This window comes from Octopus sinensis, unplaced genomic scaffold (genome assembly GCF_006345805.1).
Source record: "Octopus sinensis unplaced genomic scaffold, ASM634580v1 Contig07321, whole genome shotgun sequence".
Lineage (NCBI taxonomy): Eukaryota > Metazoa > Mollusca > Cephalopoda > Octopoda > Octopodidae > Octopus > Octopus sinensis.
The window spans coordinates 207,259-233,547 of record NW_021830031.1 but is presented as its reverse complement, the minus strand read 5'-3'; the positions used below and the strand labels follow the sequence as shown (position 1 = coordinate 233,547).

General features: G+C 40.8%; 2 protein-coding genes across 7 annotated transcripts in view; one reads left to right on the top strand and one right to left on the bottom strand.

Moving 5' to 3' along the window:
- LOC115227831 (snRNA-activating protein complex subunit 3) overlaps positions 1-18,847 on the top strand; it is a 28,196-nt gene extending 9,349 nt beyond the window's left edge. The window contains exons 1-10 of one of the 4 annotated variants that reach the window (XM_029798551.2): positions 1,653-1,809; positions 2,617-2,834; positions 4,325-4,414; positions 8,817-8,913; positions 10,828-10,959; positions 12,405-12,545; positions 13,942-14,024; positions 16,066-16,221; positions 17,739-17,846; positions 18,663-18,847. In XM_029798551.2, the coding sequence (XP_029654411.1) occupies positions 1,807-1,809; positions 2,617-2,834; positions 4,325-4,414; positions 8,817-8,913; positions 10,828-10,959; positions 12,405-12,545; positions 13,942-14,024; positions 16,066-16,221; positions 17,739-17,846; positions 18,663-18,810 (1,176 nt within the window). In that variant the 5' untranslated portion in view covers positions 1,653-1,806 and the 3' untranslated portion in view covers positions 18,811-18,847. Of the gene's footprint in view, positions 1-1,652; positions 1,810-2,368; positions 2,505-2,616; positions 2,835-4,324; positions 4,415-8,816; positions 8,914-10,827; positions 10,960-12,404; positions 12,546-13,941; positions 14,025-16,065; positions 16,222-17,738; positions 17,847-18,662 lie in introns of those variants that run through there. The other 3 variants (XM_036498756.1, XM_029798552.2, XM_036498757.1) reach the window with 3 other exon arrangements.
- Positions 18,848-23,240: 4,393 nt separating this feature from the next.
- Positions 23,241-26,289, bottom strand: part of LOC115227832 (chromatin assembly factor 1 subunit A-A) — a 66,394-nt gene continuing 63,345 nt past the window's right edge. For all 3 annotated transcript variants that reach the window (XM_036498755.1, XM_029798553.2, XM_029798555.2), the window contains 2 exons: positions 25,683-25,803; positions 23,241-24,880 (listed from right to left, as the gene is read on the bottom strand). In XM_036498755.1, the coding sequence (XP_036354648.1) occupies positions 23,523-24,880; positions 25,683-25,803 (1,479 nt within the window). In that variant the 3' untranslated portion in view covers positions 23,241-23,522. The remainder of the gene's footprint in view (positions 24,881-25,682; positions 25,804-26,289) is intronic.

Below are 26,289 nucleotides of genomic sequence, written 5' to 3'. Positions count from 1 at the left end.
TGTAATGGAAAAAAATTTGAAAAAAAAATTAACGTTTGAAAGATATTTATATAAAATTTCATTGAAAGATGTCCGTTTTCCTAAAAGTTTCGAGGGAAAAAATCGGATCTTGAGAACTTCCTGAAAGTCCTCTCCCCCACCCCTCCCTCGGTTCGTTGACACAAATTTCTGTTTTCACATTCGTTTAATACATTTTTTTGCACCTATTACACTTTCTTTTGTGTGGCCAGGTGTTAACCCTAACCCTAACTCATGTGTTTGTTTGTTTTTCTTTTTTGTCTATGTAATATAGTAGATATCGAGGCATGGTTGTGTGGTTAAGGAGCTCGCTTCGCAACCTCCATAATTTCAGGTTCAGTCCCACTACACAGCACCTTCGGCAAATCTCTTGTACTATAGACCCGAGTTGACCGACGAGTGAATTTGGTTGAGGGAAAATGAGTGGGAAACTCATATTTTCTGATATGCGTAACGCTTTATATTAACCGAAACTTATTGTATACATAAAAATGCGTGTGTGTGTTTGTTCTTAACCACCACTACGTTACCGCTTGACAACCAGTGTTGGTTTGTTTACGTCTCCACAACATTAGCCGTTCGGTAGGAGACCAAAAGAATAAGTCTCAGATTTTTACAAGAAATAATAAGAAATGGGGTCGATATGTTCGGCTAAAAGCCTTCGAGGCGGTGCCCCAGCATGGCCACAGTCCAATTACTGAAATAAATAAAAGATAAGATAATTGGTGTTAAAACGAAATATATTCGGAATATTGTTTACATATACGATAAAGGGTGTGTGTGTGTCACAGTCGTATAAAACAATCGCTTATAAAAACAACACGGCACTATGCGTAAATGGTAAATTATATTTTCTCAACATGATGCGATGTATACATTGTCAGTGAAGGCGCGTGGCTCAGTGGTTAGACCGTCGAGCTTACGATCGTGAGGTTGTGAGCTCGAATCCCGGACCGGGCTGCGTGTTGTGTTCTTGAGCAAGACACTTTATCTCACGTTGCTCCAGTTCACTCAGCTGTAGAAATGAGTTGCGACGTCACAGGTGCCAAGCTGTATCGGCCCTTGCCTTTCCCTTGGACAACATCAGTGACGTGGAGAGGGGAGGCCGGTATGCATGGGCGACTGCTGGTCTTCCATAAAAAAAAAACAACCTTGCCCAGACTTGTGCCTCAGAGGGTAACTCTCTAGGTGCAAAACCATGGTCAGTGTCTGACCGAAGGGGGTCACCGCCACTTTGTCAGTAAAAGAAAGAGAAGAAATAAATTTTCTTCGATCTTGGACAGTGAAATATCCAATATTTAAAATAAAGAAATCCGAAAACCATTTTCAAAAATAAAAAAAAAACAAACAAACAAACAAAAAAGGCAAATCTTTAGAAAGAGGTGAATGGTTTAAATATTTTTCACATACTCAATTTTTCGCTTCCATAATTCGGATTAACCACGCCAGACTTTTACATTTACCACTGTTGCTGTTCTTAATTTTAATTGCACCGCTTCACCTCTTCTCTGCATTACCAAAATAAAATATAGAAAATTAATTAAGCACTTAGTTATTTAAGTTCTTAATAGATACGTGTGTATATAACCCGTGATCTTTGGTTCTTCAGTGACTTTTAAGCATTTACATATTCGTTTCGCTTACTTAAAATACCCAAGTGTATTTTTATATCTTCCCCTATTGTTTTGGTTTCATTATTACATCGGCAGACGTATGTATCGATAACCAAAGATCGAAATGTAAACCAATAAGTTCATCAGTAATTTAGCCTGTTCGGCGCGTGTATATATGGTTTGTTGGTTTTTCTGCCATTAACACTGCAAAAGTTTTTTTTTTTTTAAACTTCCTGAATATCTACGCATGCACAGAATTTCCCTAGCACCGACAATGGGACGAAATATTGTTTACTGCAGAAGCAGCATGTTCTTGAACATTTCTAAATCACTTTAGATAATCTCTCTCTCTCTCTTTCTTTCTTTTTCTCTCTCTCTCTCTCTCTCTCTCTCTCTGTTTATATATGGCAATCTTTCGTCTCTAGTAGACCTTTCTGTCGATTTCCGTAAATTTTTTTTTTTTTTTACATATGGGCTTGCGGGAACTTTTGAAGTAATGAGAGCGAAAACGACTAAAAGAAAGCCATTTTATGACGAGGGAAGTTCTTTTGAAGTTACCGTGCATGGCAAGCATTGATGTACATGTGTGTGTGTGTTTGATGGGGTGTGGGAGAGAGACAGTATGTTGTGTAAGTGAAGTGCTTCTGTTAGTGTGTGTGAAAGAAAGAGATAACTGAAATTTTTTACTCGGTGTATGTGTATATGTATGTATATTACTTCAAAAGTTCCCGCAAGCCCATATGTAAAAAAAAAAAAAATTTTTACGGAAATCGACGGAAAGGTCTACTAGAGACGAAAGATCGCCAATATTAATTATAAAACAACTAAAATTACGCGACGAAGTAACACTGATCCCAAAATTATATTTTAAAGGTTGTCTGTTTTTTTGTTTTTTTTTAACGAACTAAATTTAATCCACAAAGTTGTGAACCTTAGTCTTTTGTGTGAATATTTCTAAATCTCATTTAATTTCTTGTTCCATCAGAAAACTATGGCCACGCGTCAGTCTTCAAAACCTTCTGCATCCAGTGAAGTACCGTTTCAAGGAACAAGCGGAGAATTAATTAAAATCAGCGAATTTATCGAATCCTGGAAGCAAATGTCGGAATATGATCTTGGTACTGTTAAGTCTGAGAAGCAATACATCCAAGATGCTATGGACCTAAATGATGCTGACTATTACAGACAAGCTGTGAATTGTAGGTGAGTTAGAGCTTGCTGATATCAGTGGTTCTCAACTGAGGCCCTTATGACCTTTGGGGGTCCACATGGGATTTTGGAAGGCGTAAGAAGTTTGCTTACTAACTACATGGTTCTGGGTTCAGTTCCACTGCGTAGCAGCCTTGAGCAAGTGTCTTCTACTATAGCATTCGACTGACCAAAGCCTTGTGAATGGATGTGGTGGACGGAAACTGAAAGAAGCCTGTCGGATGTGTACATGTATCAGTGTGTTTGTGTCCCACCACTGCTTGTCAACTGGTATTGGTGTGTTTAAGTTCCCGTAACTTAACGGTTCGGTAAAAGAAACCACGTTTTTAACATAAATATAGGATCTTTACCTTTTGACCGACAGATTTAAAAAATAATTTTTTGTAACTAACACTTTCAAACTTCGTATACTGATAGAATGTGTCACATATAACATCTTTTACTCTTGGCGTTGTTGAGAAAATTCTGTATTTTGTAAGTTATTTTTTTTGTTAAAGTTGTCGTATTTCGGTAATTTCAACCAATCAATGGCATGTATTCAGCTGAATAAAATTGATGCTGTTGTTTGTCAACGACAACTTACGGCGGTGTATATTTCGTTTGTCACTGTTATTTATGATATCATTCGTGCGTTTGTACTGGTTTTAACTTTAAGGGGTTGAGGTTTTAGGGTTAGAGTTGCGGAAAAAAATCAAAAATGAAGCACGAACGATTATGGTGGTGCCATGAAGTATACATGCTTCAGATACACTCGTTTGTTCATATAAACGTAACTGAACTGCCCTTGTGGCAAAAATTTGAAATAATTATTATTCTTTTCTACTCAAGGCAGAAGGCCCGAAATTTTTTGGGTAGGGGCCAGTCGATTAGATCAATGCCAGTACGCAATTAGTACTTAATTTATTGCCTCCACACCCACGAAGGATGAATTTGAACTCAGAACATAATGACAGACGAAATACCGCTAAGCATTTTGTCCGGCATGCCAATGTTTCAGCCAGCTTGCCCCCTTACACTTGGCCATACACTTTTCTACTGTACGCACAAGGCCTGAAATTGGGGCAGGGTGGGGGTACCAGTCGATTAGATCAACCCCCAGTATGTAACTGGTACTTAATTTATCAACCCGGTGGAATAATACTAATAATTATTACTATTATTTCATATGACGGCAAGCCAGCTGAAACGTTAGCACGCTTGGCGAAATGCTTAGTGGGATTTCATCTGTCTTTATGTTATCAGGTCAACTTAGCCTTTCATCCTTTTGGGATCGATAAAATAAGTACCAGTTGAACACTGGGCATGAAGGTCATCGTCTCATCCCCCACCTCCCCCAAGCTGCCTTTGTGGCTAAAATTTGAAATAATTATATTATTTGTAGCTTTATCTGCTTCCAGATCCACTGTTCCAAAAATTATGTGCACGTTTGTATGTATGTATGTGTACATCTTCTTTCTCTCTGTCTGTCTGTTTGTCTCTTATAGTGACCAGTTGTTGTTTTCTGGAGATGAAATAAAAGCCAGATTCCCTTGTCTGAATATCTTCACAGATGATGTAAAGCTCATGTCAGTCAAGTAAGTTTACTCCTCTCCATTTCTTTTCTTGTTGTGATGGTCGTTGTTCTTCTTGTTGTTATACTGTCATTGCTGTCACTTCTACTACTACTCTTTTACTTGTTTCAGTCATTTGATTGCGGCCATGCTGGAGTACCACCTTTAGTCAAACAAATTGACCCCAGGACTTATTCTTTGGAAGCCTAGTACTTATTTTGTTGGTCTCTTTTGCCAAACCGCTAAGTTACTAGGACATAAACATGCCACCATTGGTTGTCAAGCAATGTTGGGGGTGTCAAACACAGACACACAAACATATACACACACATACATATATATACACACACATATATACGACAGACTTTTTTCAGTTTCCGTCTGCCAAATCCACTCACAAGTCTTTGGTTGGCCTGAGGCTATAGTAGAAGACACTTGCCCAAGGTGCCATGCAGTGGGACTGAACCCAGAACCATTTGGTTGGTAAGCAAGCTACTTACCACACAGCCACTCCTGCGCCTATAAATATATATTACAGATAAAGTAAATTCCAAATTGTTAAGCGATGTTGGGGGGGACAAACACAGACACACACACACACACATATATATATATATATATAAACATATATACGACGAGTTTCTTTCAGTTTCCATCTACCAAATCCATTCACAATGCTTTGGTCAACCTGAGGCTATAGTAGAAGGCACTTGCCCAAGGTGCCACGCAGTGGGAATGAACCCGGAACCATGTGGTTGGTAAGCAAGCTACTTACCACACAGCCACTCCTGTGCCCTACAACTACTACTGCTGCTACTACTACTACTACTACGACTACTACTATTCCTGCTCCTGTTACTACTCCTTCTACTGCTGCTGCTTCTGCTCTTATTAATACTACTGCTGCTGCAACTACTACTACCACCACTACTCCACTCCTACTACTGTTACTACAACTGCTGTTGCTACCGCTACTGTTATTACCACTACTACTGCCACTGGGCTTTTTTTGTTGCTCCTCATGTTGTTATATACATTTGTTTTCTTAAACACCAACTTTCCTCATTAACAACTTTAATCATCCTCGTCGTCATTATCATCTCCATCGTAATAACCACCATCATCATCATAACCATAACCACCGCCGCCATCATCATCACCATCGTAGTGATCCCCAGCATCATACTCATCTCATTGTAGCCATCATGATCACCATCATCATGTCATCATTATCATCATCTTTTTCATTATCATCATCATCATCACTTTTCCATTCTGGCATCATCATCATCTGGCATGGCTTCAATAAATCATCATTCTCCATTGTTATGTCACACACACACACACAGACCTACCGATCTTTGTTGTTGTTGTTGTTGTATGACATGGTCTCTATGGTTCCATACCATTCCTTTCATCCAACCACTTTACGTCATATCCTTCAATGCATAATGGTACTTTGTACCTGGTATCAATTTATATTTTTATTTTTTGGTGGTACCATTCTCTTAGGTTACTAAGACTTGTGAAGTCCATGTCATCTTTGTTTCTTGTTCCTTTCTTAGCATGCATTCTAATATCTGGACACCCTTCTCAGGGCCACCCATTTGACACGAACTGAGTGCATGCATGTAAATACATATGGGCACATGACAAACACCATCCGATCGTGGCCGTTCGCCAGCCTCATCTAGCACCTGTGTCGGTGGCACATAAAAACACCATCCGAAGACCCGGCAAGACTAGTCAGGCCATAACCCATGGCCCCTACCTGGGACGTAGTCAGTCCACCTGTGCATACCTTCCTTCTTGTGACACTTGTGAAGACCTGTTGAGGCAAGTGAAAATCAAATCAAAACAAATCAAAATAGATGAACATCAATGGAATTTGTATCTTTGTGGTACCAGTGCCGGTGGCACGTGGCACATAAGAAAACCATCCGAACGTGGCCGTAGCCAGTACCGCATCGACTGGCCTCCGTGCTGTGGGCACGTAACAAGCACATCCGATCGTGGCCATTTGCCAGCCTCATCTGGCACCTGTGCGGTGGCACATAAAAACACCATCCGAGCGTGGCCGTCTGCCAGCCTCGTCTGGCACCTGTGTCGGTGGCACATAAAAACACCATCCGAGCGTGGCCGTCTGCCAGCCTCGTCTGGCACTTGTGTCGGTGGTGGCACATAAAAACACCATCCGAGCATGGCCGTCTGCCAGCCTCGTCTGGCACCTGTGTCGGTGGCACATAAAAACACCATCCGAGCGTGGCCGTTTGTCAGCCTCGTCTGGCACCTGTGTCGGTGGCACATAAAATCACCCACTACACTCTCGGAGTGGTTGGCGTTAGGAAGGGCATCCAGCTGTAGAAACACTGCCAGATCTGACTGGACTGGTGCAGCTTCGGGCTCCCCAGACCCCAGTTGAACCGTCCAACCATGCTAGCATGGAAAGCGGACGTTAAATGATGATGATGATGATGATGATGATATATATATATATATGTAGGTCCCGGGTTGAGTCGGGGTTAACCACAGTAAATAAGATACTAGTCCTGTAGAAGCTCCTTCTATAAAATAAATATATATATATATATGTGTGTGTAAAAGGCACCCACTACACTCTCGGAGTGGTTGGCGTTAGGAAAGGCATCCAGCTGTAGAAACTCTGCTAGATCAAGATTGGAGCCTGGTACAGCCATCTGGTTCGCCAGCCCTCAGTCAAAATCGTCCAACCCATGCTAGCATGGAAAGTGGACGTTAAATGACGATGATGATGATGGTGTAGATAGATAGATAGATAGACAGACACACACACACACACATACATAGGCAGATCGAGGGATAGATAGATAGATAATACACATACATAGACAGGTAGATGAATGGATAGATAGACATTCCACCGGGAACTGGAAGCTGATCTCTCACAAGATTACTCATTTTTGCCAGCTGAGTAGATTGGAGCAATGTGAAATGAAGTATTTTGCTCAAGAACTCAACACACCACTCAGTCCAGGAATCGAAACCACAACCTTACAATCATAAGTCCAACACTTTAACCCTTTCATTACCAACCCGGCTGAAACTGGCTCTGGCTCTGTAGTACAGATGTCTCGTTCCCATAAGTTCTTAATTAAAATCTTCCACCAAACCTTCGTCGCAATTTATGTTCCTAACATTAGCTTAATGATAACTAAGTTATTTTACTAAATTCTTTGTTATATTTAAAATTAATTGAAAGAAACACAACACAGATCATCTCAAAATAAATACAGTAACAAAAGGGTTAAGTCATGTGCCTCAGTGGAGGCGCAATGGCCCAGTGGTTAGGGCAGCGGACTCGCGGTCATAGGATCGCGGTTTCGATTCCCAGACCAGACGTTGTGAGTGTTTATTGAGCGAAAACACCTAAAGCTCCACGAGGCTCCGGCAGGGGATGGTGGTGATCCCTGCTGTACTCTTTCACCACAACTTTCTCTCACTCTTACTTCCTGTTTCTGTTGTACCTGTATTTCAAATGGCCGGCCTTGTCACTCTCTGTGTCACGCTGAATATCCTCGAGAACTACTTTAAGGGTACACGTGTCTGTGGAGTGCTCAGCCACTTACACGTTAATTTCACGAGCAGGCTGTTCCGTTGATTCGGATCAACCGGAACGCTCGTCGTCGTAACCGACGGAGTGCTTCCATCCAAGTCATGTGCCTCCACAATGGGTTGGTAACAGGAAAGGGAATCTGGCCATTGAAACTCTGCCCCAATAAACTCTGTCCCTTTCTATTCTTTGGTTACTCTCTATATTTCCTATCACTTTTCCATGTAAGCATGGAAAAATTTCATGTTAAAACAATGACAAAAATACAGTTCTATATTTAAGAGATGATGAATTATGTAATTATTTACATTATTTACATTTGACAGATATTTGTCCTCATCTTGTTTGTTGTTAACACAATGTTTCGGCTGATATACCCTCCAGCCTTCATCAGGTGTCTTGGAGAAATTTCGAACCTGGGTTCTCATTCCTAAGGTATTTTTCAATGTTAATGTTGTTGTTGTTGTTGTTGTTGTTGCTGTTGCTGCTGCTGCTGCTGCTGTTGCTGTTGTTGTTCAGGTCACTGCCTGGAATCGAACTCAGAATATGGCATAGTGGTTAAGAGCGTGGGCTACTAAACCCAAGATTCCGAGTTAGATTCAAAGCAGTAACCTGAATAAAAATAATAATAACATCAAAATATATCTTAGGAATGAGAACCCAGGTTTGAAATTTCCCCAAGACACCTGATGATACCTGGAAGGTATATCAGCCGAAACATTGTGTTAACAACTAACAAGATGAGGACAAATATCTGTCAAATGTAAATAATGTAAATGACAAAAATGATGATGATATATGTATATATATATATATTCAATCTTTAACTAATCTCAGACTCCAAGAAATGGATGTGAAACAGCGCAATGCAGATCCTCTCTACAAAAAAAATGTTTTACTTCCACAGAAACCTAAAATACTGGATGTGGAACTGGTAAATTGGTTTTCTTTTTTTCTCTTATTTTTTGTTCTTTTTTTTAAAATTTCTGGATGCTACACCATTCTCTACTCTATGGTGTATGGTTGTGTCTGTGTCTATGCATGTGTGGTTGTGTATGTGTGATTTTATTCTTTTATTTGTTTCAGTCATTTGACTGCAGCCATGCTGGAGCACCGCCTTTAGTCGACTAAATATCGGCTCCAGGACTTATTCTTTATAAGCCTAGTACTTACTCTATCAGTCTCTTTTGTCAAACTGGTAAGTTACAGGACATAAACACACCAACATCGTTTGTCAAGCGATGGTGAGGAGGGGGACAAACATGGCGAGCTGGCAGAACCGTTATCACGCCAGGCGAAATGCGTAGCCGTATTTCGTCTGCTGTTAGGTTCTGAGTTCAAATTCCGCCGAGGTTGACTTTGCCTTTCATCCTTTCGGGGTCAATAAATTAAGTACCAGTTATGCACCAGGGTCAATGTAATGGACTTAATCCATTTGTCTGTCCTTGTTTGTCTCTTCTATGTTTAGCCCCTTGTGGGTAATAAAGAAACACACACACACACACATATATATATATGTATGACAGGCTTCTTTACAGTTTCCATGTACCAAATCCACTCACAAGGCTTAGGTCGGCACGTGGCAATAGTAGAAGATACTTGCCCAAGCTGCCACACAGTGGGACTGAACCCAGAACCATGTGGTTGGTTAGTAGGTTACTTACCACACAGCCACTGCCAGTTTTTTTATTTTATTTATTTATTATCTGTACTCTACAGCTCTCTCTCTCTCTCATGCCTTCTTTGTGAGTATGTGCAGTACTGTCTGGAGGTATGGGCACCCTGGACAGTGGCTTAGGGGCCCAATTCTGTTCTCTATATACTCCGGTTTACTATCAATAAATACTTTATGCCACAGGACAATGATCTTCCCAGGAACCTCTAGGGCTACTGAGATGGCTCTGTGTGTTTGTGTATGTGGGTTGCTGTCTCTGTGTGTACATATCTAATTCAAAATGTGTGTGTGTGACATTGTGCATTGTTTATGGTTCTTGTTCCCTGTGTGTATGTGTGTATATATCCATGTATGTATGCATGCATGGTTTTCCACAGCATATGGCTGTAGTAGTGGATGGGTATGTTTGTATGTGTGTGGATTCGAGTTTGTATGTTGTTATACACGTCTCTCAACTGAACCTACAGTAACCCTTGTGGGCTTTATTTTATGCATGTGTGTGTACAATACCCTTCTACTAAGAATTTGATAGTGTCCACATGCACATACAGGCACACACACTCTCATGCTCTGTCACACACAGAGACACACAACTATGCACTCACACACTCAAATACACAAGCACATATACATACACACACACTGACACATATACATACAAGCACACACACACATACACACTCAACCACACAAGCACAGACATACATACAACCACACAAGTGCAAACACACACACACACTCAACCACACAAGCACAAACATATACACACACTCAGCCCCCCTCCACACACATACAATCAGCCACACACACAGACACACATACGTACACACACTCAACCACTCGGTCACACACAAACACACATACACACGCACCTACACACGCACACATGCATACACTCAGCCACACACTCAACTACTCGGGGACACACACACATACACACACTCAGCCAAGCTAGCACACACATACATACTTACAATCACACAAGTGCATACATGCGCATGTACACACACATACATACACTCAACTACACACACAGCTACACACACACACACACACAAACACTACTTGTCCAAGCAGATATTTTGTACTACACACAACCAAAATCAATGATGACAAGATCACCATAGTCTTTTTTTTATTGTTGTTTTTTTTTTGTTTTTTTTTATACTTTAGTTGGCTGATGAAGTCAGACCATTGCCCCCAGACGAACATAGAGTAGTCACTCCTGATGCTTTGCTCCTCATCTCTTTATACAAGTCACGAGAAACTGGCCGAAATGTCAGCAGATCCATATCTCTGGCCGGGGTGAGTATCTTCGACTCTTCTTCTTTATTATTCTGCATTTCAAAATCAAACTAAGGGGTAAAAATCATGACCTTGAGACCTTGAATTTCTTGGTGGGGATGACAAGGAACCAGGGTGACTGGTATATTTATTTCCCAAGAAGATCCCTGACTGACCTTATGAAACTATGTTCTTTGAGTACTGTGTATGCATGTGTGTGCCTAACTGGGTCTTTTACTCAGTTTCCTCCCCGAGATATCCCCACCATACTTCCGTGACCCAACTCTTCGTCAAATGTCACTTCATCCACGTTTTTTCTTTTTGTCCTACTCTTTTATTTGTTTCAGTCATGTGACTGTGGCCATGCTGGAGCACTGCCTTTTAGTTGAGCAAGTCTTATTCTTTGTCAGCCTAGTACTTATTCTATCGGTCTCTTTTGCCGAACCGCTAAGTTACGGTTATCAAGCGATGTTGGGTGGGGGGACAAACCAGACACACAAACAGATACACACACACATACATATATATACATATATACGACAGGCTTCTTATAGTTTCTGTCAACCAAATCCACTCACAAGGCTTTGGTCAGCCTGAAGCTATAGCAGAAGACACTTGCCCAAGGTGCCATGCAGTGGGACTGAACCTGGAGCCATGTGGTTCATAAGCAAGCTACTTACCACACAGCTACTCCTACGCCATTGAATTTTAATTTTTTTTTTGTCCAATTTTAAATAAACTTTTTAGAAAAGAAGGTGAACATCAAAACCAAATTATCCTTGAAAATTTTATTGATAGGATTTGCTGTTGGACAAAAAAAAAAATCATCGGCCAAAAAAGACATCAGACCAAAAGACATGGACAAAATATGTTTGCCAAAGTGGCGTCAGACGCAAAGACGTAGCTCTCATCCTTCATCTCTCAAGCCGCAACTTTTCCATGATCCTAACTAATCTTTCTCATTCCTTTCCTGAGCCTCCAAATTTCCTCACCCATTCACTATGCCTATTGGTTTTTTTTTATCCCTTCTCAAGCCATGCCTGGCTCATAAAGGCCGGTTTCCTAGTTTCCTTGGTGTATAGGTTCCCCACCTGGACGGGATGCCGGTCCGTCGCAGGTGAGCTGCAAGATGCAGGAAGAAAGAGTGAGAGAAAGTTGTGGCGAAAGAGTCAGCAGAAGTTCGCCATTAACTTTTGCCGGAGCCGCGTGGAACTTAGGTGTTTCACTCATAAACACACGCATCACCCGGTCTGAGATTCGAACCCGCGAACCTCGACTGCGAGTAGCTGCTCTAACCACTAGGCCATGTGCCTCCACACTATGCCTATGTCTCTCTCTCTCTCTCTCTTTCTGCTTCTTTATTATGTTGTTCTTCTCTTCTCTATACATACACACACACAAACCCTTGTTTATTATGTCTCCTTTCTACTCCTCTTTCTTCTTTCTCACTCTCTCCATTTCTCCAGATGGGGTTAGAACATGCCTTTGCTGTGTTGGGTCAACAGAAGCTGACAGAACTACGTGACCGTATTTGCTGTGTTAACGACCTTCTCGTTACTGGTGATTACAGTGAAGATCCAGATCTGGATATTAACCTGTGTGCCCGGGTATGTATCTCTCTCTCTCTCTCGGCCATTTGTTGCTAATCCTTTCCTTTTATAGATAAGTACCTATTCTTTTATTATTTTCAGTCATTTGACTGCGGCCATGCTGCAGCACCGGCTTTAGTTGAACAAACCAGCCCCAGGACTTATTCTTTGTAAGCCTAGTACTTATTTTGTCGGTCTCTCTTGCCGAACTGCTAAGTTACGGGTATGTAAACACACTACATCAGTTGTCAAGCGATGTTGGGGGGGGGGGGCCAAACACAGACACACAAACATATACGTATATATATATATATATATATATCATCATCATCATCATCATCATTTCCACGCTGGCATTGGTTGGACGTTTTGACTGAGGACTGGCGATCCAGATGGCTGCACCAGGCTCCAATCTGATCTGGCAGAGTTTCTACAGCTGGATGCCCTTCCTAATGCCAACCACTCCGAGAGTGTAGTGGGTACTTTTATGTGCCATCAGCACGAGGGCCAGTCAGGCGGTACTGGCAACGGCCACGCTCATGCACTATCTCATAGCTTTGAGATTTCGAAGACATGGTTGTTTATGATTTGAATGACATTATCAGATAAGTGTGAGAGGCCTGATCAACTTCAACATAAAACATGTAGAACATTTTGGGCCAGATATGGCAGATTTAGATGCTAAAAGATTAAATATCATTATTATTATTATTGTTATTATTAAGGCGGTGAGCTGGCAGAATCGTTAAAAGGCCAGGCAAAATGTTTTGTGGCATTCTGAGTTCAAATTTCACCCTCTCAGGGTCAATAAATTAAGTACCAGTGAAACACTGGGGTTGTTGTAATTGACTAGTCCCCTCCCACAAGATTTCAGGCCTTGTGCCTTTTGTAGAAAGGATTATTATTATTATTATTATTATTGCCTTTGCACAGCTTCTAATACTGGAGATGTACTACAGTGTCGGCTGTTCACTACCAGTGAACTTAGGTAACAGTTCTTATTTTTCGAGCATCATCCGGAGTATTCGAGCTGTTCCAAGCAGTGCTATTTTCTGCAAGTGCTCCACCTTTATTTGTTCCATGTACATCTCGAGATTTTTGCTCACCGTTCCCAGGGCTCCAACAATTATTAGTACTACTGCTACCTTTTCCATCAACCAAAACTGTTTAACTTCCCTTTAGTATTATTATTATTATTATTGATGATGAAGAAGAAGAAAACGGAATGGTCAGAGTTAGAACATTTGTGATTATAATTCTGCTTGATCAGGGCTGAGCTAGAGTTAAACAACTACCCTATCATAAAGGTCCTTCACCCCAGAGTTTTATTTACCTCCGGCATCCCTAGAATTACAATCTTCATCTCTAGAGACAGGGCGTCACCATTGCTCATCTTCATCTTCTTCTGTTGCAGGATATTTTCAAGGCTGGATATTTCTTCATTGAGGACATCTTTTATGATGACACAAGACATGCTGACAGTCTAAAATATAGCGAGTAAGTATAAGTGTGTGTGTGTGTGTGTGTGCGTAAAATGATATGAGGAAGAATATCCAGCTATCAAAACCATTCCAAAACATACAGTGAAGCCTGGTAGTCTTCTGCCTAGCTAGCACCTGCCAAACCATCCAACCCATGGAAGGCAGACAATGATGACGATTAGGATGATTTGATACTCTCTTTTACTCTTTTACTTGTTTCAGTCATTTGACTGCGGCCATGCTGGAGCACCGCCTTTAGTTGAGCAAATCGACCCCGGGACTTATTCTTTGTAAGCCCAGTACTTATTCTATCAGTCTCTTTTGCCGAACCGCTAAGTGACGGGGACGTAAACACACCAGCATTGGTTGTCAAGCAATGCTAGGGGGACAAACACAGACACACAAACATATACACACACACTTATATATATATACGACAGGCTTCTTTCAGTTTCCGTCTACCAAATCCACTCACAAGGCATTGGTCGGCCTGGGGCTATAGCAGAAGACACTTGCCCAAGATGCCACGCAGTGGGACTGAACCCGGAACCATGTGGTTGGTTAGCAAGCTACTTACTACACAGCCACTCCTGCGCCCATATCTTATCTTTTAATTGTTTCAGTCATTAGACTGTGGCCATGCTAGGGTACCGCCTTGAAGAATTTCACTTGAACAAATTAACCCCAGTACTTTTTGTTTTTTTAATCCTGGTACTTCTTTTATCAGTCATTTTTGCTGAACCACTAAGTTACGGGAGGCATAAACATATCAACACTCGCTGTCAGATACCAAGACACCCACGTACACATCATCATCATTATCGTTTAACATCCGCTTTCCATGCTAGCATGGGTCGGACGATTTGACTGAGGACTGGCGAACCAGATGGCTGCACCAGGCTCCAATCTTGATCTGGCGGAGTGTCTACAGCTGGATGCCCTTCCTAATGCCAACAATTCCAAAATGTAGTGGGTGCTTTTACATGCCACCGGCACGAGGGGCAGTCAGGCGGTACTGGCGACGGCCACACTCAAATGGTGTTTTTTTGTGTGTGTGCAATGAGCTTCTTTCAGTTTCCATCTACCAAATCCACTCACAAGACTTTGGTCAGCTCTAGGTTATAATGGAAGACACTCACCCAAGGTGCCATGCTGCAGGGCTGAATCTGTAACCATGGATTCAGAAGCAAAATCTATATTACAACACTCTGGGTTCTCCGCACCCTCATGTGCATCACAACCATCATTGTTTGTGTGTGCGTGTGTGTATGACAAAGGTAAGAAATCATTCTTCATCATCATCATCGTTTAGCATCTGTTTTTCCATGCTGGCATGGCTTAGGTTCTTTGACCGGAACTGGTAAGCTGGAGAGTTGCACCAGGCCCCAGTCTGTTTTGGTAAAACGATGATGATGATCATCATCATGGACCCTAATAAACATTCAATGTTTCATAAAGTCCCATTATATTCTTAAAATTAAATATTATTAGGAATTTTATAAAAATTGTTAAAATACTTTGTGTATCGGAGAAGTATAACCAATTTATTGAACAGCAAAATCTTATTTGGACCCCCAAGAGCTACATGGACCTTGGTTGAGATAACGATAAATGTCGCCCTTTTCAAGCCTAGCCAGGCTCATGGGCCTGGTTTCCCGGTTTCTGTGGCGTATGTGTTCCCCCCAGCTAGACAGGACGCCAGTCCATTGCAGTGTTACTCAAGAAACAGGAAGAGAGAGTGAGAGAAAGTTGTGGCGAAAGAGTACAACAGGGGTCGCCACCACCCCCTGCCAGAGCCTTGCGGAGCTTTTAGGTGTTTTCGCTCAATAAACACACACATCGCCCAGTCTTGGAATCGAAACTGCAATCCTTTAACCTCGAGTCCGCTGCCCTAACCACTGGGCCATTGCGCCTCCACCCTTGTTTGAGACCCACTGGTTTATATGGTGAAGGCATGTGATGGTTAGGCAGGCAGAGGATGTTTCTTTGTTTGCATTTTTATTAATTTAGTTTGTGTGCATCTATACACACATACATATATATATATATTTTTACAGTGAAGTAATTGCATGGGCAGCCAAATCAGGGACCCATTACAAAAGTCTGCCAATGGAAGACACCAAGTTCAGTGACCTCAGCTTAAGGATTGGTTACCCTTATGTCTACATGCACCAGGGTAACTGTGAACACCTGCTTGTGGTGTCTGATATACGGTGAGTAAAACTATCCTTTGATATAACCATATAATCCCTCTTAATCATTTCAAAACCAACCCCTAATCTAGTCTTGGGTAAGAAACTCAGTTACATCTACTGGTGAACCTCTGACTCAGGCATTCTCTATGATATTGACCTCTTAATTATCACTGCTTCCAGGTCTGTTCTGGCCTGGATTAGAATGCTGCATGACCTATCAAGGGCCTTAGTTTTGTGCCATATAGCAGAAGATAGCCCTGTGGTCAGGGGATACAGAATTTGATGGATCCTGTGGTCACCACTTACATACAAATACTTGAGGTGACATTTACCTACGATGGGTTGAGTCAATGAGTTCAGTGTCCCTCATGAATGCTGACCACATCCGACAATCAGCCTTACTAACATTCCAGCAGGCAAAGTAATGCTTCTGCCTGTGGGCCAAAAATCTAGCTTCCAAAATTTGACAGATGCCCCATTAGGAGAGCAGTTATGTTGGATAGCAATGAAGGCCATAGCTGTGGTTATCATTCATTGTTGAGGTGTAGAGTTCATGTCCAGAGTTTTAGTGGGAATACAAGTTCACATGTGGTTTCCAGATGCATGCATGTATCCACCACTATTCCCTGATATGTTCTGGAGTGGCAGGAGCCTGTCTGGGACCCTAATTTCACGTCTAGGACCCAAAGCCTTGTGAGTGGATTTGGTAAAACTGAAAGAAGCCTGTCGTGTGTGTGTGTGTATATATATATATATATATATATATATATGCATGTATGTATTTGTGTATCTGTTTGTTCCTCTATCATTGCTTGACAACCAATGTTGGTGTGTTTACATCCCCGTAACTTAGTAGTTCAGCAACAGAGCCCGATAGAATAAGCACTAGACATACAAAGTTCTGAGGTCAATTTGTTCGATGAAAGGCGGTGCTCTAGCTTGGCCGCAATCAAATAACTGAAACAAGTAAAAGAATAAAAGAAGATAATATATATGTGGAGACTAAAGTATTGCTCTAAACGCTTACAAGTGATGATAATGTTGGTGTGAAACATGTCTTATGAAGAAAGGCTGAAGACGCTCGACCTTTATTGTCTAGAAAAACGACGACGCCGTGGTGATCTCATTCTTGCTCACAACATCATAAGCGGAAAGTGTAACCTCTCGAAAGAGCTGTTCTTCACTCCTGCTCCAGAGCGTCGGATGCAGGGTCACTTTGAAAAGCTCTATCTGCGACGATTTCATCTCAGTCGAAGGAGAGGGGCTTTCTCCATCCGGGTTGCGGATCCATGGAATAAGCTGCCGGACGAGATAGTGAAGATGCTGACGACCGCTCAGTTCAAAGTCTCTCTTGACCAGAAATGGCCTGAACTCTTTGCATGAACACCCTACTTGTACGTAACTCCATGTCCCCCCTACATGGCCTTGCTTTTTGCGCCAAAAATTAACTTAACTTAACTAGTACTATGTCATTTAAAAAAAAATAATAAGGGAAAAGGGCCAAACTTGTACTCTTGTTATCTTCTTCTTTGCAGCATGCTACATCCACACGACAGCTTCAATATACTCGATTATCCTTACTTAGTGAAACGGCCGAGCAAGAAACGAACTATCTGCAGGATTTGTGCTTTTGATTCCGCAAGGTAATTTTTCTTTATTCTTTTTTTTTCACATGCTGGTGATGCATGAAAAACATCTGAGCGTGGTCGTTGCCAGTGCCGCCGGACTGGCTCCCGTGCAGGTAGTACATAAAAACACCTTTTGAGCATGGTCATTGCCAGAACTGCCTGACTGGCCCTCGTGCCGGTGGCACGTAAAAGCACCCACTACACACTTTGAGTTATTGACGTTAAGAAGGGCATCCAGCTGTAGAAACTTTGCCAGATCAGACTGAGCCTGGTACTGCCTCTGGCTTGCCACTCCTCTGTCAAACCGTCCAACCCATGCCAGCATGGAAAGCGGACGTAAAATGATGATGATGAGGAGGAGGAAAAACATTCTCCATGTCACTTCAACAGTTGAGGATGGTGGTTTTTGAACTGGGCAATGGATCTGGTCTTGCATCCAAGTAGGCCACATTGTTGGTTTGAACTCAGAATGCAAAAATCCAGAACAGGAAAAGCATCTGGCCATCAAAAATATGCCTCAACAAATGAGTTATACATGCAACTCATTTTTACTAGGTGACTTGACTGGATCAATGTGGAATAAAGTGTCTTGCTCAAGGACACAGTGTGCCACCAGGAATTGAACTCCTGACCTTATGATTGTGAAACCACCCACTTCCACACAAACTGCATGATTAATTCAGAGCAATGTGAATAAACATTATATTTGACGGAGAAATCTGAAAAGAAAAAGGTTAAACAATGACGGTATTAACAGTCATTGGACACACATACAACATATTAACATTGCATATGGATTTACATTTTGTATCCTTTATAATGTCTTTCCAGATGGATGACGGAGGGAAGTTTTAATTCTTTAGAAGATCCATCATTTTACTGTCAAGTGTGTTTTCGATCAATACATTACGATCAAAATGGCAAGAAAATTGGAAACTTTAAAGCCTACAAATATTTTGATTCTCATACGGTTTTATAAATAAAAATATTTCTTTTTATTGATCTTTTATTTTCTAAAAAATGGTTGTTTGTTTTTTTATTGGAAAGCGGACGCTAAATGATGATGATGATGATATATATGGAGGCGCAATGGCCCAGTGGTTAGGGCAGCGGACTCACAGTTGTAGGATCGTGGTTTTGATTCCCAGATTGGGCATTGTGAGTGTTTATAGAGCAAAAACACCTAAAGCTCCATGAGGCTCCGGCAAGGGGTGGTGGTGATCCCTGCTGTACTCTTTCGCCACAACTTTCTTCTGTTGGCCTGCTCATTTGAAGGCTAAAAAACAATGCAAGGCGCATTGTGACCAGCAATGTGTAGCAACATCTGATAGCCTGGTCAGTCACAGTGACCATGGTGGTATATATATATGGTTTTTTTTTTTTTTTCGATTTTGTGCATCATTGAAATAAATATGTCCAGATTATGAAATTGGACAATTCCATGCTGGAAACACATGAGCAGACGGCAATAATGCATGTTAGAATATGTAACATGATTCTTCAGATAAGTAAAGATATGTAACCTATGTAGCAGATATATAAACAGGCCTAATTTAACTGTTTCTCTGTAGATTGCAAAAACGATGAAGCACCTCAATCGAATTTCGAATCTTATTGAACTCTCATCAGAGACGTCTACATCGATTTGACCAATTCCAGAGAAACAAGCAACCAATCCGTTTATGAAAATAGAAATAATACATTTCTAAATCTCTCGGATTTATGCAGCATGATAAAGTGATTGTATGTTGTCAACTTAATGACACTCATTCTGTCAACAAACACTAATTAATTCATAAAGCACTACACAGCAATTTTGTAATGATTAGAGATGTATGGTATGTCAAGCCAAGTGAAGTTGTAGTTGTGGCTAATGCCAGTGTCGCATAACTGGCACCTGTGCCAGTGGGGTGTAAAAAGCACCATATGAGCGTTGGGCCTCTTGGAGGCAGTGACAGGTGACCAAGACCTTTGGCGATATACTGTGCTCGTGTTGACCTGTCAAGCCAAGTGAGATCATAGTCATGGCCAATGCTGGTGTTTATGTAACTGGCATGTGAAAAGCACCCACTACACTCTTGGAGTGGTTGGTCTTAGGAAGGGCATCCAGCCACGGAAATCATACCAAATCAGATTGGAACCTGGTGCAGCTTACCAGTTTCCAGTCAAACCATGCCAACATGGAAAATAGTTATTAAATGATGATGATGTATAGTATACCTTTTTCTGATAGACATGATTTTAGCCTTGTTCTGAAAAATGAATGTGCACCACAGCTTTTATCTCCGTGTAGTAGAAAAAAAAAAAAATTATTCTGATCAATTCTTATTTTTGTCAAACCTTCTTCAGATACAGAAGACCCGTCTTCTTTCCAGTTTTGCTGAGTCTGTTTGTTGCATTTGTCTTTACATCCGTTTCGAAATTTCCAGATGTGGCTGTGAGGTTAAGAGGCTTGCTTCCCAGCCATGTGGTCTTGGTTTTGGTCCCACTGCAGGGTTCCACGAGAAAGTGTCTCCTAGGAAAACCTCAGACAGATCAAAGCTTTGTGAGTGAATTTAGCAGATGGAAACTGAAAGAACCCCATCATATATGTGTGTGTGTACTTTTGTCTAGGCAACATATGATGGGTTTTAACCCTTTAGTGTTCACATTATTCTGCCAAAATTAATCCTTTTTCATCCACATTGTTTTGAACTAATCATGCATTATCTTGTAGCTATGAGATTTTGATGAGGTAGCTGTTAATTTTTAAAACGATATTGTAGGGTTGGTGTGAGAGACCAGATCTGGCCAGTTTGAACATAAAACAGGCAGAATACTTTTGGCCGGATATGGCTGGTTTAAATGCTAAAGGGTTAAACATCATCATTCAAATGATATTACTCGTTTCTAGCCTTCCATGGAAAGCATATCTAGCTACGGAGTAATATTACCTCATCTTGAAAACTTATAAGAGTTGACAACAGGAAGAACATCCAGCAAATGATTTATCAACAGGAGAAATGGCAGCATCATCAATGTTGTAGCTCAGCAAGTTATGAAGATGCACAATTATAAACAGATGCATATACATATGAATACTGTGACAATTCACTACAGCTGTTTCCAATATATTTTTGATTTACACCATTAGAAAAATCCTGATGCAAACGTTTTTTCCATTAATCAGTTAAAAATGTGTTGGAAACAGCTGTAGTGAATTGTACAGTATCCATCTCTTGTTATTTCTTATTCACCTCTCTCGGAACCTGCTCCTTGCATAGATCTGAAGTATATTATGGACAATGCATTTCTTGATCAGCATCAGGGTTATTGATACACCCAGTCAGATACAGTTAATCATATACATAACCTGAATGTCTTTTTGCTTGCACTTCAGTCCCCACATATCTATTCCTATTGGTTTTGTGTACAGATTTTACCTTTTCAACCCAAACTGGTGTCTTACTATTTAAGTGCTTGGTTCATTCGACTCCTGATCTATTATATATATATATATATTCTTTTGTTTCAGTCATTTGACTGTGTTCATGCTGAAGCACCGCCTTTAGTCGAACAAATTGACCCCAGGACTTGCCATGTGATTGGTAAGCCAGCCACTCCTGTGCCTATATACTTATAAAGGTGTTGTATTCCGTTACTCCCATTTTCCATCTTGTCAGTTCTCCATGGTTTTCTTTCCATTGCTCTATTCTACCATCATTCACCCTTAGTCTTTGACTTCCCCATTGATTACCAGCTACACCCCTCCTCTCACCATCCTACTATGGTGTCACCCCGTCACATATCTCTGTACTAGATATATTGGATCATCCCATAAATAATGCGTATTTTACACATCTTTTATCTTTTGAAATTAAGATAATGTTCTTTTTTAATCTAAAATATACTCTCCATTTTCTACAATGCTCTTCCATCTGTCTAGTCGACTTGCAAGACCCCACTTCCAAAATTCACTTGTCCGTCACTAAAAATACTCCTCCAGTACTATTCTGACCTCGTCTACAGAATTCATAATTTTTCTGTCCAAATGATTTTGAAGACTGCGGAATAAATGATAATCAGATAGGACAATGTCCAGTGAATATAGTGGGTGAGGCATCATTTACCATTCAAACTGCTCCAGCTTTTGGAATGTCATCTTTGCTGTATGTTACTGAGCATTGTCCTGATGGAAGAACACCTTTCGTCTTGAAACCAAAGATGGTCATTTTCCTTCTAGCACTGACTTGAATGAGTGTTTGCATAACCAAATCCAAGCTTCTCTGCTAGCTCTTCAACAGTCACGATGGGATTTTGTCCCACTAGGGTTTGCAGGGTGTCCTCTTCGAGCTCTCCAGATCTTCCAGGACAAGGCTCGGAATTTCTGGAACCACTGTTGACACTGACTTACACTTATAATCCAATCCCCATATGCTGCATTAATATTCCTCGTACTTATTTCTTTATTGCCCACAAGGGGCTAAACATAGGGGGGACAAACAAAGGGATTAAGTCGACTACATCAACCCCAGTGCGTAACTAGTTCTTAATTTATCGACCCCGAAAGGATGAAAGGTAAAGTTGACCTCAGTGGAATTTGAACTCAGAACCTAACAGTAGATGAAATACCGCAAAGCATTTCTGCCAGCTTTGTTTCTGTTGCGTTGTTGCCTTTATTGAACTCATAAAGCAAAATATGCCAAATATGCTCCTTTGTCACGTCCATTATAACCGTCAAAATCGAACTGCACTCTTCAAAACTTGCACTAAGAATAAGTACAAGGTAAAATTACTATCAGCTTTTATAGCAAGTTGATGCAGTTAGTTTATCCTATCTTCCTCTGATTTTTAGTTCATGCAATTGAAAAAGCCGGATTAATTATGACCCAATATATATATATATATAGATATATATATACACACAAACGAATCACTGCGCATTAGGGTGTGTGTTGTTTATGCTTGCACAAGTGAATGTTTGTTTCCAACATTTTCTCCCTTATTTTACAAAACACCAAAATCAGCTCAGTATATAATTTGAAGAGAGTTGGGTAGGAAAATGACATATCATCTCATACACACACACACACACAGAAATGTCTTACAGTCAACAATCTGTGTTAAAAAACACAAGAGACACAAACACAGGATTTTGTGATCCTTGTGCACAAACTAATTAACTTTATTCACAAGCATTCAAAATTTAAAGAATTTTGCACACAGAAAATAACATTATCATCATCATCATCATCATCATCATCATTACTATAGTGTTGTTGAAGCTGTTTTTGTTGAAAAGATGCAACAATATTCGTAAATGTAGAATGTAGACCTTTTCTTTTACACATACATACACGCACACACACGCAGCTATCTTCCACCAAAAATTTCCAAAAGCCCATCTCCACAAGAAAAAAAAAATCTTTCTTGGAGTTCCATAACCAAAAATCTTTATAATTATTTACAAGTTGGTTTGAAGTAACAAATCAAGACGGAATGGCCATTTAGGATTTCTGTTCTGTGTAGAGGGCTTTCTTTTTGTGTGTGTGTGTGTGTGTGTGCATATGTGTTCTTCATGTCACAAGTGTTTCCTTCTAATTTAAATATTTATTTTAAATATATATAGTTGTTTCAGTTTGTTTTTTTTTGTTTCTCCTTTTCATTGTTTTTCAGTTTTTTTTTTTTTTAATTTTATTTTTTAAAGACCCTTCACCCAGTGGTTGATTTTGGTTCCTCAACCATCTCTACATCAGTAGAATTACAATTCTGGGGAGAAACGGAATGATCTGTGGCAGGCAGGATATTTGTTGATGTCTGTGGGTTTACCGACTTTTTGAAATCAGGAGTCGTTTCATCCTTCATGGGTTCCTTCACTGCATCTAAATTTACACATCCCGGTTTGCCCTCAATACTTTCAGAAGTGCTGCTTGGCTTTACATCATTGCAATCTCCATTGACATTTGGTTTCGTTACACTGCTGTCACAGCTGCTTTTACTCGCACAATTGATGCTTGGTTTCATATCATCAACATTGCTACCTTCGCCTCTTGCCTCTTTCATTTCAACAGTCTTACTTTCACCACTAGTCTTCAGTTCCACACTCTTACCATCAGTATTTGTCTTGGATTCACTGCTGTTATACTTATCAGTGTCGTCTATAACGATGACACTGTCACACATCGAGCTACTGTCTGCGTTCTTCAAAGACACAGATTTATCCCTACTCTGCTGATCTGCCTTCACTGTACTCAGCAAAGCCGTTTTTTCTGAACTCTGTGGAGCTGCCTTTGTGAAATTCAAGATAGACATCTGGTCACGAGGTAAAGGCTTCTTAGCAGGCGATTTAGCATTATCTTTGATATCATTTGTTACAACAATATCACCATTGTTGCTGTTGTTGTTGTTGCTGCTGCTGCTACTACTGCTGCAGCTGACACTGTCGGCTACAGCTGCAACAGTTCGGACGGAGCTCAATTTATCGGACGTCTGGGCAAAGCTGAGTATGGACATCTGGTCACTAGGTGCAGGACGAGCAGGAGTTTTGTCATTACTTCCGCCTTTACCATTCGGTGTTTTTGCTTCAAGCGTCGTTGGTAATGACTGTTGGGAATTCTTCGTAGACTGCAAAGCGGCAGCTGCTGCCATCTGTTCTTCTTGAGCTTTTATCTCAGACGTTTTGTCCTTCAATGGTAAATCTTCAAGGCCATATTGTTTCCTAATATCATTGTGAACATACCAGCAGATCTTGGAGTAATCAACCCTCTTTTCTCTCACCGCTATCGCTAATATCTTCTTTTCTAGCTGGCGTTTAGAGATGATGGAGTTTTCTTCTGGAGCATCGGTTTCAGTCACAGACGTGTTGGGAGTGCTGTTCTGTTTACAGGCATCGCTTTTTTCGCCTGGAGTGCCTGGTGTGATGTCGCTGCTTGGTTCCGTCTTTGACTCCTCTTGGGCCATTTTGGCAACCATATTAGCATGTTGCATATTCCAGTAAGATTGGAATTCAACGACGAGCTTCTTGATGCCGGTACGACTTCCGTGGACAAACTTGATCAAATCTGGAAGAGCTGCAACATAAACAAGAACATCAATTAGCAATATCATCACCACCACTTGTCTCATCATCATCATCATTCATACCATCACAATCATCACTGCAACTACTATCAGTTTCCACCATCTTTACAACACTATCAACTACGCAAATATTATTATTTCTATGACCATCTTTCACCTCAACCATCACCACAATTGTTGTCGTTGACACTGCCACCACCATATACCCATTTCTTTACTACCCACAAGGGGCTAAACACAGAAGGGACAAACAAGGACAGACAAACGGATTAAGTCGATTATATCGACCCCAGTGCGTAACTGGTACTTTATTTATTGACCCCGAAAGGATGAAAGGCAAAGTCAACCTCGGCGGAATTTGAACACAGAATGTAAAGACAGACGAAATACCACAAAGCATTTCGCCCGGTGTGCTAACGTTCTGCCAGCTCGCCGCCTTATACCATACCCTATACACAACAATCAGGAGATTTTCTGATGGTATCTGGGAATGAGAAGGGTCAAGGGAATCCATGTTCCAACTAAATAAGAGAGAAGACAGAAGTAGAACCGATACAGAGAAAGCATCCCTCTCTGGATTTTTTTAAGATTTACAATCTATACAGTGACCTCAACAGTGCTGATGGCACACACTGTAAAGTGGTTGGCATTTAGGAGGGTTTAGGGCTGCAGAAACCACGAACACTGGAACACAATGTAGTCGTAGGATCCATCAGTTCCAAATCAAACTGTCCAATCCATCCATGCCAACACATATGTTAAACGATGATAAAGACATTTCTATATACATACCTTCTTCTGGAACAATACGTTTCTTCAGGTTATTCCCAGACTTGTTCTCCGTAGGTTCCACATCTTTCGGGGCTCTATTATGGGATGTAGTAATTGGCATTTCTCCATTTATGATGGTCACCTAACAAAAAAGGAACAATAACAACTCATAAGTTATATTCTCTAATAATTGGTCCCAGCCATTGGTTTGCGGTAATGTTAGGTCACTAGTGCCCTCAAGGGATTTGATTGATTATATTGACCCTAGCCACCACTTTAGTATTTAATTCATCAATCTTTATTCAATGCCAAAAATCAGCTTTCTAGCATAAAATGATCTTAAAAAGGTACCTTCCATTTGCATGCACACACACATAAACATACATGCAAATATATGTCAATAAAAATGTATATATATTCTTTTACTTGTCGAGCAAATCGACCCCTAGACTTATTCTTTGTAAGCTTAGTACTTATTCTATCGGTGTTTTTGTTGAACCGCTAAGTTATGGGGACATAAACACACCACCATCAGTTGGCAAGCGATGTTGGGCGGACAAACACAGACACATAAACATATACTGACACACACACATGAAGGGCTTCTTTCAGTTTCCGTCTACCAAAT